The sequence below is a fragment of the Ambystoma mexicanum genome, chromosome 6q (genome assembly GCF_040938575.1).
Source record: "Ambystoma mexicanum isolate Mex_15411 chromosome 6q, UKY_AmexF1_1, whole genome shotgun sequence".
Classification (NCBI taxonomy): domain Eukaryota; kingdom Metazoa; phylum Chordata; class Amphibia; order Caudata; family Ambystomatidae; genus Ambystoma; species Ambystoma mexicanum.
The window spans coordinates 700,127,818-700,143,607 of record NC_090937.1 but is presented as its reverse complement, the minus strand read 5'-3'; the positions used below and the strand labels follow the sequence as shown (position 1 = coordinate 700,143,607).

The 15,790-nt window shown below is 46.0% G+C and overlaps 1 protein-coding gene across 1 annotated transcript in view; it reads left to right on the top strand.

Annotated features, from left to right (window-relative positions):
- The window catches only part of FREM3 (FRAS1 related extracellular matrix 3), a 275,102-nt gene that overhangs the window by 207,387 nt on the left and 51,925 nt on the right, over positions 1-15,790 (top strand). Inside the window, exons 10-13 of the mRNA XM_069631210.1 lie at positions 3,895-4,059; positions 4,833-5,015; positions 9,267-9,397; positions 14,604-14,762. Coding sequence (XP_069487311.1) covers positions 3,895-4,059; positions 4,833-5,015; positions 9,267-9,397; positions 14,604-14,762 — 638 coding nt within the window. The remainder of the gene's footprint in view (positions 1-3,894; positions 4,060-4,832; positions 5,016-9,266; positions 9,398-14,603; positions 14,763-15,790) is intronic.

The following is a 15,790-nucleotide window of genomic DNA, read 5'->3' as shown; positions in this document are numbered from 1 at the left end:
AAATAGGAAATAGTGGTATTAAGAGACAATGGTGAAAACAGCCTTACCAGAAGTATAAGTAGAATACTCAATGGAGGCACGAAGAGAGGCCAACTTCGAAGAGACAAATAAAGCAAGATCAGAGGTGGATAAAATAGAGTTGCTAGAGTGATCAGGAGTAGTAGGAGAAAAAAGGCATTTGAGAGTTTGAAACCGGTTTTGGGGTAGTTGACTGAGTGTGAAGAAGATCAAAAAAATAAGAACGTTTTGCAGAAAGCAAAAGACCATAATTAAGTGCATGATAAGAAGAATAAGTCAAATAGTCCCCTTCAGACCTGGACTGGAGCGAACGGCGCTCAAGAAGACAAGGTGCACGTCCCATAGCGCAAAGTTGAGTGGAAAGCCAGAGTTGAGGAGGCTTATGAGAAAGATGGAATGAAAATGTTGGATATAGAGCATCCAGTGAAGGAATAAGGGAAGATGACAAGGAAATAGAAGCCTCATCAGCAGGTAAGGGAGCATAAGAAGTATGTGAAGGAAGTTCAGCAGTACATGATGAAACAAACAGAGGATTAACGATGGTGCGCAAATCCTGTCTAAAATACGGTGTTCTGGCCGAACGAGATACCAGAGATGCAGGAAAAATTGAGAAAGAAAGAAGATCATGATTAGAAAGATAGACTGGAAGTGCAGACACAGGAGATGTAGAAAGTGGAGAAGTGAAAACAATATCTAAAGAAGAACCTGACACATGCAATGGGGGGAGTAGAAAGAGGATAGGGAAAATGAGAATCGAGGATTGAAAGTAATTGAAGATTTGCTTCTGTAGAGCACAGATGGAGATTAAAATCTCCCAAGAGAACAAAGGGAATCGGTGGCGATAGAATAAAAGAAAGAAGAGTATCAATATCATCACAAAATGTCTGAACTGGACCAGGTGGACGGTAGAGGAGTAACAAAGATATGTACCTCTGTAGGTCCCCTCACAGAAGCATGATGCACGATAAAGAAGTAACTCAGCTGTACGCAAGCTTTCACACAGCCCTGCTATTTATTCCAGTACCAACGTGAGCTCCATGTACCTTATTTATCTGTCCGATTGGTCAACCATAAAATGATTGTTCCATTAACTAATGGGACCTTGGCCAAATACATGACTGTGTATCCATTATCTACTCATCTGTCCGGCATATCCTCTAAACATCTGCCTGCTCATGTCCATTGCCTCTCTCACTATATGCATGTTCATCAGGCAAGTCAGGCTGTACACTGCCTGACTGTCTGTTTCATTAAAATCGGCCGATCAAGAACTCTCTATTAAAAACTAGGAACATAAATGGTATCAGAGAAATTGTTTGGACATAATAAGGCTGGAGGGTTGGGGGAATCTCTCATATAGCTCTTGGGTAGCACAGGATTTTGTGCAGAACTACCTTACTTCTCGTGTTAGAGGCGGGGAGAACTTTGTGAGACCTGCACTACATAAGTGGGATGATAAAGCAGCAGTGAGTCTCTAGGGCCTCATTACGAGTTTGGTGGTGTGGCCAAAAAACAGTGTTGATGCAGTGGTAACTGAGTTACCAGTGAATTACCTCTGCATTACCACATAACCGAACTATGGGGTTGGAGGTAAGGTGGAGGAAAAACCTCTAACAGAATGCTGGAGGTAATTCCTCCACTTTAAAACCAAAAAATAGGCCACATTTACTAGTGATAATTCTGTCGTACTCTATGTAGTCCTATGGACTCCAATAAATGGCGACTAACACCACCTGCCTCCACTTGTAATTCTGCCGTAATTCCACTGGACCAAGTGCTGGTAACTGTAAATCTGTTTGGTGGTATCTGGGCAGATTTACGACCGAGATACCACCAAGCTTGTAATGAGGCCCTATGCCCTCAGGGAATAGTGAGGCACTGCATCCAGAGCTACAGGTAACTTTGTTATCAAGCAGAGTTGGTGGACAGTAGAAGCAGTCCAATCTACAGAAAACCTTGTGAAAATCTGCACAAATATTTGTCATCCTTCTGTGGAGTCGGGATTGCCGTAGTTACAGAGGGGACATCTGCTGGAACTGCCCATACATTTTAAAATCTGCGGGTGATTTCTCAAATCTGCTGAGAATTTTGAAAATCTGTGCTCATGAGAAACCTCAATTTTCTGCAGAAGTATCTGCCGACAGATTTGGACTGTCTCTAACATAGGCGCCTCGAGTAATATAGTTTGGTGCACTGGTTTTTAAAATCTGTATCAAAGTCACTTATTTTTCTATTGCAAAAATCCATGAGATCAACTTCTGCAATGAAACTATGCAGAACCTCTTGGTAGCAGGGCAGCGCATCACAGAGACGGGGCGGCAGAGTTAGAACGTAGGTTTCCTTTCTACACTGCTGGCCCCTTCAGTAGATGGCAGACACCCCCACAAGGCACTTATGCTTACACCCGAAAAACACAAAGGAATGGCACAAGGCAGTAGCACAGAATTGGAGTGTGTCAAAGAAGCAGAGAGAATGTAAAAAAAGAAAAACCATAGAGGCAAGTGAGTGCCTAAGTTCAGGCTTGTCCAAGATACCTCCCACCCCCCACAACCCCACATCGGTCACAGCAGGAAAGACACGGGTGACTTCAATACATTACATCAACGTCAGAAATATGTAGGTTTCCTATTTCTTAAGTCATCTGATGTGGCTGGTAAGAATTTCATTTGAACCAATCCTCTCAAAGTGGTGCTTAGCGTGGCAGGTAATGAAACGGAGGCACAAGGGGGTGGAGTGATTTGCCCAGGATCACACTATCTGATGACATGAAGTGGGGCGGCCAGAGTGGGTATGCATGTCTCTTATTTTCACAGCCAACAATGTAATCACTTGAAACATTTCTCAGGGGTCTGCAGTACATCGTGTGGGATGTGGGATACTGCAGTAGACTTCAAAAGTAAAGTATTCTTGTCAGGAAAATTTGCCAAAAAATTGATGTAGACTTATTTTCCTTAGGGACAATAGTGATTCTGTTAAAATTCAGATAAGCTAAGTGTATAGCTGTTGTGTACCTTTGAGGCGGGCAGGGCACCCATACTGGTTCAGGAGGAGTGTGTATTCACACGTCACTGTAATGGGACCTTCATAGGCCTGTAATGAGCCGTGACCTGCGCTGAAATCTGGTTAGCAAAACGTAACCCACCATTAGCATGGATGAAAGCAAGGACTCAGACACCAGCGCATCGTCTGCCGGCAGGCGATGACAATTCTGCTTCCGCTCAACGCCAGAGCTAAGACTCCAGTTTTACTAGACCGCAGCTCCTGGAGTACAGGCCTAAACACGATCGATTCAGCGAGAGGTGTTTGCAACAATGTGACACCAAAGCCCCGATGAAGCACTTCATAAGGGGACGTGCGGGGTGCAGAGAGCGTCCTGAGCAAGCACCTGGCTTTCGACCCCCGCTCCATCAGCCCAGACACAAAACACAATCTTTAAGTGCCAGAACATTTCCAGACGGTACCCAGTCAATTGACCCAAAACATTACAGAGTGGTGAATTTCACTGAGGACCATAATACAGAAAAACACGAAAACATTAAACACATATATAAAAGGTAGTGGGGTAATAAGGGTAAACAACAGGAAATCACATATAACCCATGGAACGAGTCCCACAGCTGACAGAGTTGAAAAGGGCCAGACAAGAGCATATTGGATGTATGATGAGTTTATTATACTATTGACCAGACATTTAAAAAAATGTAACTTCAAATTCCCCAACAAACTAAGTACCTTATTTAAACATTGCCTGCGTGATCATCCAGTAAAGACGTATATCCATAGGGCTTTGTGGAAGTTGGGTCTGCCATTTCTCCTGTATGCTGGTGTGGGGTACCGTAAGGCTGACCGCAATGCTTGCATCTCCTTCCCTGGCAGGTGACATTGAGAAGCCCTGTGTGGTGACCCTGGCGGACGACACGATATATGAAGAAGAGGAGGAGTTCCGGCTATTGCTCGGCACACCGAAAAGTGAATCCCCGTTCGGAGCCTCTCTCGGGGAGCAAAAGGAGACTCTAATCAAGATCAAGGATGAGGAGGACAGTGAGTTTTGCGCAGCGCAATAATCTACATAACAAGATATCATGCGGGCATACGATGCCTGGGTGCAGGTGAAGCTTTGCAATGGGGGTAGTATGTGCCCTTTTAGGAAAGAGGGTGTTTTAGCTATAAGCACTGGGGCCGCAGAATGAATGTACCTAACTTAGCTGTGGCATGATGCCAAGGGATTTACACCACTAAGTTATACCTGTCATAAATGCAATAACACCCACATAGTATCTACGCGTGGCGTGTGAAGTATCTAAGCTTGACTTTGCATCCTTCATGAGCATCTGAACACATTTATTTTATCCAATGAGAAAAATCGCTGTGGAAATTTTCATGCTGAATGAATGTATTGCTTCCCATCTATTGCATAATATTTTCTCTTTAAAAATTCCAATATTTAATTTATATAAATAGTCACATTATAAACTCTGAAACTGGTTAAATCTAGACCATTGTTTGTTGTGCATTGAATCAGTGGGGGGAAGTAGCTATTTTCTCTTCTTTCTGAGAAGGCAATCTCATTTTCATATAAATGAGGACACCTGTGCTTTAAGTTCTACCTTCAAGAGGCTCTCATATAGTATGCACGTGCAGGTTTACGGGTGAATAGGCAATTTCTCGCCTACAAAGTATAACACTACACTTGAGCAACCGTGAAACAACAAGCGGGGGAGGGTTTACTCCTTCATAAGACCTTCTTCAGTGTCAGTGCCAAAGATCGAATCCTTCACCAAATGTTAACAGGTGACTTCTCGTCCTTTCTACAGAACCAATCATCAAATTCTCGGAAATCAAGTACAGCATCAAAGAGCCCCAGGAGGTGGGAGAAATTGCTGTCGTGAAGATCCCCGTCCTTCGCCTCGGAGACAGCTCCAAGGTCTCCATTGTGAGGATACACACCAAGGACGGGTCGGCCACTTCCGGCGAGGACTACAACCCCATGTCTGAAGGTAAGCCCTGATCTTTCCCGGCTTCCACATGAACAGAGGCCTCCCTCGGCCTTCTCATGCATGATCTGTTTGTGTATGTGAATGCTTACCCCTGCAGCTGGTTTCAGTAACTGCACAAATTACTTTGGCAGTCAAACCATTGAAATTGTGATCATGACTGTTAAGTGAAACTATGCCCATTGCACCCAATCATGCAAAAACACAACTTCTAGCCATAAGAAAAAGCAACGGTTAGATCAGTGAAGGGCATCGCGACAGGAAGCAACCCGTATATCAAACTCCAGCATTGTGCTTCTGGAGCACAAACCTTTTTCATGAAAACATTTGATGTACAGTGTCAGGGATTGCCGCTCTGACAATATTTGAAAGTCAAATGAACGAACATGCCCTCATTGAGGGATCCACTCAGGAAAAACTATTTTTATTTGGAGATTGGTTATGAAAAATCCCTGGTGGTCAATGAGGGGGCCAGTCTTTGCAGACATCGCTTCTTCCGGCTTAGGCAGGTAGAGCCCCTATTACTTTTTTGTCCAGCTATCAGATTTCCAGTCTTCCTACGGGGACCGGATGCAGGCATAGACCTACTCTGGACACACTACTTCAGAATCTTGGAATAATGAACAATTGGACTCCGGCACCTTAGAACCACATGTAATGTGCTTTGAAATCAAGTCCTTTTTACCATTATTTGGCAACGCTTCAGAGGTTTACCTTCTCCTATAGAAGCAAATTAGGTACATTCCGACAGTGGCCAACCTAAGCATACATGTCCATATCATGTCTGGGACAGAGCGAAACCTCAAAATGAAGTGCAGACTGAGTGAATCTCCCAGTGCAATGTCTGTGAGACGAGGAGTTGGTCCCCAAACCACACAGAGAGTTGGGGAGGTCCAAAGGTGGTGCGCCTTTGGCTACCTGAAGCCCCCTCATACACAACTATTAATCTAATGTTAAACTAGGGCTTTACTTCTGATGAATAACTGGTTCACCATTTGATAGCGAGACCAAACCCTCAGACAGTACTGTTTGGCAAGCAGGAGGCCTGGCTCAGATGACATTACAGCACATAAATGCAATCTGAAAAAAGAAATATATTAGTGAAAGTGTGTTTGTATGTTCGGGGTTGGCTCCCGCCCGACAACAGTTGGTGGGCTGAAATCCTAAAGAAGTAACTAGTATTAAATAATATTGAAAACAATATCAGAAATACAGTTAGAGAGGCGTGGACAGGGTAGGGCATGAGCGGGGAATGCCCCCCCAAAAAAACTGTGAATGCCCTCTCAGCAGCACTGTGTGGGCATTTACAGATCTTAATGTCACTGCGGTGGGCCCAACTACATTAGCTTCAGTCCCCACTTGTTAGACAATCCTGGCTACGCCTCTGTTTATAACTTCTGCAATCCCCTCAAGCAACAACGTTGTCAGTTGCTTTTTCTGAACACGCGGGGAGTTTTAAATCCATAGCACATCTCTTGGAAAGCTGGAAAATAAGGATCTCTAAGGCAGTCCAGCTTCAGTCGAGGACACTTCCACTCTAAAGCCGCTTGGTCTTGCACAAAGCCACAATACACACAGTCCAATAATGTTGGACGGAAAAGCCAAGCACCTACTTCCACATTATCCGAAGGCCTTTGTGGTGCAACTCATCAGTCAGTGTTCACAAAAAAAAAAGGCAGAACACGGGTCCTACACAAAACTGTAAGGGTCTTTTCAAGCCACAAACAATTGTCAGTCTTAGTGATGTGTGTTGCAGCTCCACAGTCACGCGGAAGGATGCGAAGCACAACTTGATGTTTTCAGTTCTATGTGGCACTAGGTCTTCACCTGCTGGGCAATGTCCATGTAACAGTGCTTTCATGACCACAGGGAAAGCATTCAATTGAAATGAATTGATATTTTATTTCTATCGCACTCGTACACAAGTGTTTCAGAGTGCAAATGTGGCAGGATCACACTTAAAACATCAGCCAGGGGGAGAGAAGATCTCCCCAGCCACTGCAAAGATCCACTTGGATCCAGAGCAGTATGTAAGAGGCTGCTCAGGAGGGCATGCCTCTGCACTGAATAGACTTGGCCAGTTCATCGATCTTGAAGAGGCGCCTTATGGATGACCCTTCACGGGGGGTGTCAGGAGACAACATGTCTTGTCCATGGTGACCACGGTGATCGAGAGCCTGCTTCAGATTCAGGGCCCTTCTTTGGAGCTATGATGTCCCTGGTCATTAAGAGGGACAGCATTTAGATTCTCAGCAAGTTTTCAGTCAAAAAATGTTCTTCAAAGTCTTATCCAAGGTGTAGAGGAGACTCCCACCATTGGATGAAATAATAACTTTCACAGGTCCTTGTTGAAAAGGGACAAAACAGCTCCAACCTGTCATCGGAGTTCATTGGTGTGCTCTTTATGTTGAAAAGATAAGATGCTCAAACAGCCCAGCCAATAACCCACAGCTTTCAACAGAACACATTGTATTAAACCAAGGGATTTTTCCAGGTCTGAAATTCCAAGTGATGATCTAACCTTCGCTCATACTGTTGAGAAATGTATCCAGTGACAGGTTATCTCTAGCTGTCTTTGCAGGGGGTCCTCCCATGACACCAGCACCACCAGCCAACATCAGGGTTGGGTGTGTTACTGGCATTTGTTAACACATTTCTCCCAGTGACAATTGTCTTCATTTGAGCTAAACACACCAAGAGGACGTTGAGTTCTGTAATATTGATAGTAGGCCTGTACTAGAGGTAATCAGCAATCAGTGAGTCTGCTTAATTCATACATGAAAAAACATGACTGTGACCTATACTGTCTGAAACACAATTAAAAAAAAACATTGGCAAACTAATGCAGACTCCAAACTGAAGGAATGGTAACTTCACCCACATGCCACCTCGAAAAATCCATCCTGGTGGCCACTCTGACTCTAATTCAACGTGGAATTTTTAATAAAATTCATTTAAAAAAATCTCCTTTTATCAATGGCTCCAGCAAACATGTACATGGGGCAGCACGAGGCAGAGGTGTAAGGAAGGAGCGCCACTTCCACCTAAGCACGAAGAAACCCTGCATTAAACACCACGGCAAGGTCATATCTACAGGAGTCGGCACAAACAAGACACTGACCACTTTTCATCTGGTGTACTGAGATCTTTAGTTTAGTTTATTTATTTGCAAAGCGCTCCCAGCCCTAAAGCATCTGGACTCTAGGCTTGCAAGTTGCATAGTTACATTTTACATTTTCATTTTTACAATGTTGCATATGTACATTTACACATAGTGATTTCTCTCCTTATCTAGTCCCCAACTGTGCCCTGGGGGTAACTGGGCAAAGTCTTACAAGTACTCAGCGTTTTCTTGACTGTTCTACAAAACAAGTCCTTATTAAAACGACATGTACGCCCCACTATCCCTCTAACAGAGCATTGCATCCACAGATTCTCAAAAAACGTCTGGCGCAAACAGTGGTGGAAATGAAAACAATTTGGAGGGGATCCACAAGGGACGGTGTGGGGGCTAAGTTTGGAGCGGTGGGCGGAGCTGCCAGTTTTTTAAGAATCTGACCCACCCTTTCTTCTAATCACATGGATTAAAAAAGTTTCATAACCCAGTTCGAGACCTAGTGATCTATGGCTCGAACTGGCTCAAACCGTTTGAGCCGAATCTAATCGACTTGCAAGCTATCTCTATGGAGGCTCAAATGGCTCCAGCCCATTCAAACTCTGTCCTCAAAGGTTCGGACTGGAAATCAAGCTGAGCACTTTAAGACCCGCCCACCCCGAATCAGAACACTAGATCAGTGCATGGTCCCCAGGAAAAGAAGCAGCACCACCGGGTGACTCAAGGGCTTCCAAGGGCTCTGCACGCCCATGTTTCTCTTACATGGGACTTTGATTTGCAAGTGGAAACAGTAGAAGGAAACCCAAGCACATGCAGTCCTGCTAATGAGCCATGAAACCGTTCTCTCTTTCTGCTCAATTACTTTCCCCTGACCCGCCCTCTGAAAGATATATGTGAGGTGAGCAGCTGTCTGAGCAATGAAAAGGGAGCTTGCCTAGGACCTTCTCGGTCCCTCCTAGCTCTTCCGGGAATGCAGGCTCGTACCTGCAGCTGTCGCCTGCATTCCCGGCTCATTACATGTGATGAGTAACAAGTAGCAATACTGCGGCCTGGATTCCGCCTCGCGTCTCCGCTTCTGCCCGCGCGCCAGTATCTATTGCAGTCCCTTTGATCTCAGCTGTGCCTTTGTTTCCACCCAGACATTGAATTTAAAGAGGGAGAAACCGAACACTTTGTGGAGATCGAGGTCCTGTATGACGGAGAGCGGGAAATGAGAGAAGCCTTCACAGTCCACTTGAAGCCTGACGAGAACATGGTCGCCGAGACACAGGTAATGGCCGGGTATGGTGAAGCGGGTAGTGCACAGGTGATGCCCGCCGGCTGGTACTGGTGGACTAAGGGTATTGTGAAGCGGGTAGCGCACAGGTAATGCCCGCCGGCTTTAGTACTGATGGAATAAGGGGATGGTGAAGTGGGAAGTTCACAGGTAATAGCTGTTGGCTTTCGTACTGATGGAATGAGAGTTTGGTCAAGAGGGTAGTGCACAGGTAATGCCCGCCGGCTTCAGTACTGATGGAATAAGGGGATGGTGAAGTGGGAAGTTCACAGGTAATGGCCGCCTGCTTTGGTACTAGTGGACTAAGGGTATTGTGAAGTGGGTAGTGCACAGGTAATGCCCACAGGCTTTGGTACTGGTGGAATAAGGGTATTGTGAAGTGGGTAATGCACAGTTAATGCCCACCGGCTTTGTTACTGGTGGACTAAGGGTGTGAAGCAGGTAGTGCACAGGTAATGCCCACCTGCTTTGGTACTGGTGCAATAAGGGTATGGTGAAGTGGGTAGTGCAAAGGTAATGCCCGCCGGCTTTAGTGCTGATGGAATAAGGGTATGGTGAAGTGGGTAGGCCACAGGTAATGCGGGTGTGGTGAAGCGGGTAGTGCAAAGGTAATACCCGCCGCTTTGGTACTGGTGCAATAAGGGTATTGTGAAGCCGGTAGTGCACGGGTAATGCCCGCTGGCTTTCGTACTTGTGCAATAAGGGTATTGTGAAGCGGGTAGTTCACAGGTAATGCCCGCCAGCTTTGGTACTGATGGAATAAGGGTATTGTGAAGCGGGCAGTGCACAGGTAATACCCACCGGCTTTGGTACTGGTGCAATAAGTGTATAATGAAGAGGGTAGTGCACAGATAATGCCCGCTGGCTTTGGTACTGGTAGAATAAGGGTATGGTAAAGCGGGTAGTGCACAAGTAATGCCCACCGGCTTTCATACCGGTGCAATAAGGGTATGGTGAAGCGGATAGTGCACAAGTAATGCCCACCAGCTTTGGTGCTGGTGGAATAAGTGTATGGTGAAGCGGGTAGTGCAAAAGTAATGCCCACCAGCTTTGGTACTGGTGAAATAAGTGTATGATGAAGCGGGTAGTGCACAGGTAATGCCCGCTGGTTTTGGTACTGGTGGAATAAGGGTATGGTGAAGCGGGTAGTGCACAGTTAATGCCCGCCGGCTTTGGTACTGGTGCAATAAGGGTATGGTGAAGCGGGTAGTGCACAGGTAATGCCCACCTGCTTTGGTACTGATGCAATATGGGTATGGTGAAGTGGGTAGTGCAAAGGTAATGCCTGCCAGCTTTAGTAATGATGGAATAAGGGTATGGTGAAGTGGGTAGTGCACCGGTAATGTGGGTGTGGTGAAGCGGGTAGTGCACAAGTAATAGCCGCTGGCTTTGGTACTGGTGCAATAAGGGTATTGTGAAGCAGGTAGTGAACAGGTAATTCCCGCCAGCTTTGACACTGGTAGAATAAGCGTATGATGAAGCGGGTAGTGCACGGGTAATGAGGTAATGCGGGTGTGGTGAAGCGGGTAGTGCACAAGTAATACCCGCCGGCTTTGATATTGGTGCAATAAGGGTATTGTGAAGCGGGTAGTGCACAGGTAATGCCCGCCGGCTTTAGTACTGATGGAATAAGGGGATGGTGAAGTGGGAAGTTCACAGGTAAAGCCTGCCGGCTTTTGTACTAGTGCAATAAGGGTATTGTGATGCGGGTAGTGCACAGGTAATACCCACCGGCTTTGGTACTGGTGGAATAAGGGTATGGTGAAGCAGGTAGTGCACACGTAATGCCTGCTAGCTTTGGTACTGGTGCAATAAGTGTATGATGAAGAGGGTAGTGCACAGGTAATGCCCATAGGCTTTGGTACTGGTGCAATAAGGGTATGATGAAGCAGCTAGTGCACAGGTAATGCCCGCTGGCTTTGGTACTGGTGCAATAAGGGTATTGTGAAGCAGGTAGTGAACAGGTAATTCCCGCCAGCTTTGGAACTAGTGGTATAAGGGTATAGTGAAGAGGGTAGTGCAAAGGTAACATCAACCGGCTTTGGTAATGGTGGGAAAAGAGTATGGTGAAGCGGGTAGTGCACAGGTAACGCCCTCTGGCTTTGATACTGATGGAATAAGGGTTTGGTGAAGAGGGTAGTGCACAGGTAATGCCTGCCGGCTTTGGTACTGATGGAATAAGGGTATGGTGAAGTGGGTATTGCACAGGTAATGTCTGCCGGCTTTGGTACTGATGGAATAAGGATATGGTGAAGTGGGTATTGCACAGGTAATGCCCGCCGGGTTTGGTACTGATGGAATAAGGATATGGTGAAGTGGGTAGTGCACAGGTAACGCCCTCTGGCTTTGATACTGATGGAATAAGGGTTTGGTGAAGAGGGTAGTGCACACGTAATGCCCACCGGCTTTGGTACTGGTGCAATAAGGGTATGGTGAAGTGGGTATTGCACAGGTAATGCCTGCTGGCTTTGGTACTGATGGAATAAGGATATGGTGAAGAGGGTAGTGCACAGGTAATGCCCGCCGGCTTTGGTACTGGTGCAATAAGGGTATGGTGAAGTGGGTATTGCACAGGTAATGCCTGCCGGCTTTGGTACTGATGGAATAAGGATATGGTGAAGTGGGTAGTGCACAGGTAATGCCCGCCGGGTTTGGTACTGGTGGAATAAGGTGATGTGCAGGGTTGTCGTGGGGTTTGGTTTCTTGCCCATGCCTTGATTTGAGGTACACATCTCCTTACTTACTCGTGTTGTGGAAGGCAGGTAAGGTCTGCAGTGGATGTCTGGCGTTGTGAGGATGGAGTAGGCAGATGGCCTGTGCAGCATTAGAGCTCCCAGGGCTGCTCTCCTGCTGGTTTAGTGTTGCCTCGATGCATGACGTCATTGCCTCTCGGAAAAGCCATTTTATCAACAGATATAGAAGCTTTATGTTTCTGGGTAGTGCTTCTAAGTGAAGCGGCATTCACAGTTGTGTGTCTGGCGGGGGACCTTATAAGTGAATATATGCATAGAGCTAAAATGTGCTGTAGTCCACAATGTGGGACTAGGGTGTTGTGAAGACGTGAACACCTATTGCACTAAGTGCGTATTCTTGTGCAATGCTCTCAAAGTGTTCCATGTCAGATGCATTGGCGCGTGCAGTCATGGTTTTGATTTGCATTCTGAGGTTTTCAGTGCTTGGTTTATAATTGCCCCAGGATGCGAACAGAGAATCAGGAATGGGTAGGCTACTGGCACCAGGTGTGCGGCACCTTGAAAGCTCAGCGCATGTTATTCCCATGGCACTGCTATAAGAATGGCATGGAGATACCTTTTTCTAATAAGTATGCTGCAGATTCAGTGTGGCTTCAGAGAAAAGATTTAATGTATGCAAGCCAGTTTCATTAGGGCCTCATTTTAGTCTGGGTGAATGTTTTGGGTGGATTTTAGGGTGAAATACCACTAGTGGTGACTAAAGGTGTGCAAAACATATCTGCCAAATTACAGAAATACTGCCGATAACGGTAGTGGCATTACTGGAGTACCGCCAGCGGTATTCCAGAAATACAACTATCCATTTCACCCTGGTATCAATGGTGGTAATGGATAGTGCATAGTAGTGATGGCAAAGCAGTACAAAGGTGAAAGGTGGTGAACATCAAAGATGCCCAATTTCCAACCCCCTTCAAATACTTTATTGACGCGAAATGCCTATTGCTTCCTTTCGTCGGAGCTACAAAACTTTAAAACCTATCTCAGGACATTTTTCAATACTGGCATATATTGTGGGCACAGCTGTGGCATCATGAACGTTTTACAGTAGCAATTGTGACATATACCGTGGGAACCAGCCTCATGAAAGTGTTTTACAGTGGGACTGTTGGCATATATTGTGAGAGCAGCATCATGAAAAGGTTATGTTGTATGAATGCTGACATACATTTTGTGCACAGGCATCATTTAAATGTTGGAATTGTTGCTACCGTTTTCACTACATTTCTCTCTGAAATTGTGTTGTAAAATGTTCCATTATTTAAAAAATATATATTTCAGAGGATCTCCTTCAACCCCCACCCCCCCCCCCCCATTACTTATGGATCCCTTGTTATTCTCTGGCCACTAATTTGGCAGAAATATAAATTCCCCCACAGGTGAAAATGTTCACTAACCACCACTTACCTCAAATCATTTAGAATGCTGGCGCCCCCTCAGGAGCCACCCACCTCAAAGGCACCAAAGGTTCCTCATCTGCCACTCTGTGGGTGGAGCACGGCCATGCCAACGGCACCCATTCTTGGGCACAGCTAGAGTGAACAGTTGAAGCCCACCCATCACTGACCCCACACATTTAAAGTATGAAAAAAGGCACCGCGGGATGCTGCGGATAGAACGTCATGTATCCCATCACTTTCTAGACTTCTGTTACGTTAGCACAGGCTCTTCCACCCTTGCACCCTTCCATGCTGCGTCACGCAGGCTTACACTTCCACAAAACAGTGGAGTCACATGACACAGCCTTGCCGCGGGCTTCACCGGCTCTTCTCACACTCATTCATTCATCCACCCTCGCGTTTTCCTTGTTTCACCCTTACTCACATTCCTTTACCGTTCCCTAGAGGCTTACCCAATAATCCATTCATCCATATCACACTCATGCTTTTGTCCATCCATAGATCCTCACACTAGACCTTACACTTGTATTCATTCATCCTTTCTCAAAGACTTTCATTCAACCCTTCAGCACCAAATCCTTACCCATTCGTCTGTCCTCATAGTCATTCATTCACAGATCCTCCCGCTCTTTTATGCATCCATCAACCCTCACATTCATATTCATTCACCCCTCCTGTACCCTCTCCTCGCTCTCTGCCTGCTTTCCCCTTTGCATTTCCCCCCTCTGCCGAAGTGTGTCTGGGTGCATGAACTCAGAGAATTCCCCTTTGCATTTCCCCCCTCTGCCGAAGTGTGTCTGGGTGCATGAACTCAGAGAATGTCTTCACCAATCAACTGTAATTGTACCATGTTGTCTAGGTCTGTAACCATTTTTACATGTGTTCTAACGCGCCCAGACATCCCAGGGTCAGATGCGCTATAGAAATAAATAAAACAAACAAACAAACAGTCAACATGATTGGCTTTGTCAATGCTTGTTGTTGGATTGGTGACAGGGGCTGCTTTTTATTGCTACCCCATGGTCATGTGACTTGTCTTGCCTTTTTTAGATGAGTAAAGCCATCGTGTACATCGAGGAGATGGACAGCGTTGCCGACGTAACCTTCCCAGCTGTCCCGCAGGTGGTGTCCCTTCTGATGTACGACGACACCGCCAAGGCCAAGGAGAGCCCGCATCCCCCTACCGGCTATCCTGTTGTGTGTGTGACGGTGGGTCCTGCTGCTGGGCTGTTAGCTTCAAGGATGAGCAAAATAGTGCTTTCAATAAACCCACCTAGGGGTGGCAGCCACAGCGCTACGCAGTGAAAAAGTGTAATCTTTATTTCCAAAAAGTGTGTACACAAAACCTGCGGAAGGTCGCCAAGAAAGGTACATGAGGTTGAGACCCGTGACCAAAGGGCATGAAGCAAAACGGAAGCGGGTGAGCGACACAGGTGAGGGGTGCGGGGGAAGTTACTACACAATGGACGTGCCAGACGGATCCTGGAGACACAGGGAGTGGTTGTACGTGCACGCCTTAGGCCGCCGAGCCTTAGACGCAACAAAAGAATCGTTCACCTTCATTTTCTGTTCATGGTTCTAGTAAAAATAACAAAACACTATAAAACCTCAATGTATGTTATGTCAGTATAAGCGCCTGCAAATAAATAGCTCAAATAAGCGTCTCCTTTTGCTTTACCGGTCCTCTTTCACAATCTCTACACCTGTGACTTTATACTCGGGGGTTCATTGCGAGTCCTTTAGATTTGTATCTCGGATTCCCGCGTCACTGCAGCTTTGCCACCAGTAGGTGTCGCAATGTGTGGATTTGGTATTTCAGGAAACCTGCTGGTAATGTATAAAGTCCCGAGCAGGGATGCCATTGATTAGGCAGAGGGCCCGTAATCACCCTCCTGTGCATTATACTGCAAAAGTGGGGAGAGGGTTGCAATCTGAGAGACCCACTGCGTCATCTCCTCTGGGGGTCCACCAGCACACTGTTGTGCCTTAATTTGAAGGAATATGCTTTACTTGGACAACAAAATGTTTTTCGTTGCTAGAAGGGGGTGGTTTAACACATTAATTTCCCTCCTTTGGAGGAATTTCACTTCTCCATCATGCCGCATTTGCCACATGCAATATTGCCTGGGAATACCACGTTAGATAAATACCTCATGGGTTATAATTAGGTGGATAAGTAAGTGGGATTCTGGAAGTTTCTCTACTACCGGCCTATATCCCGGGTTTGAGTCTCAAAC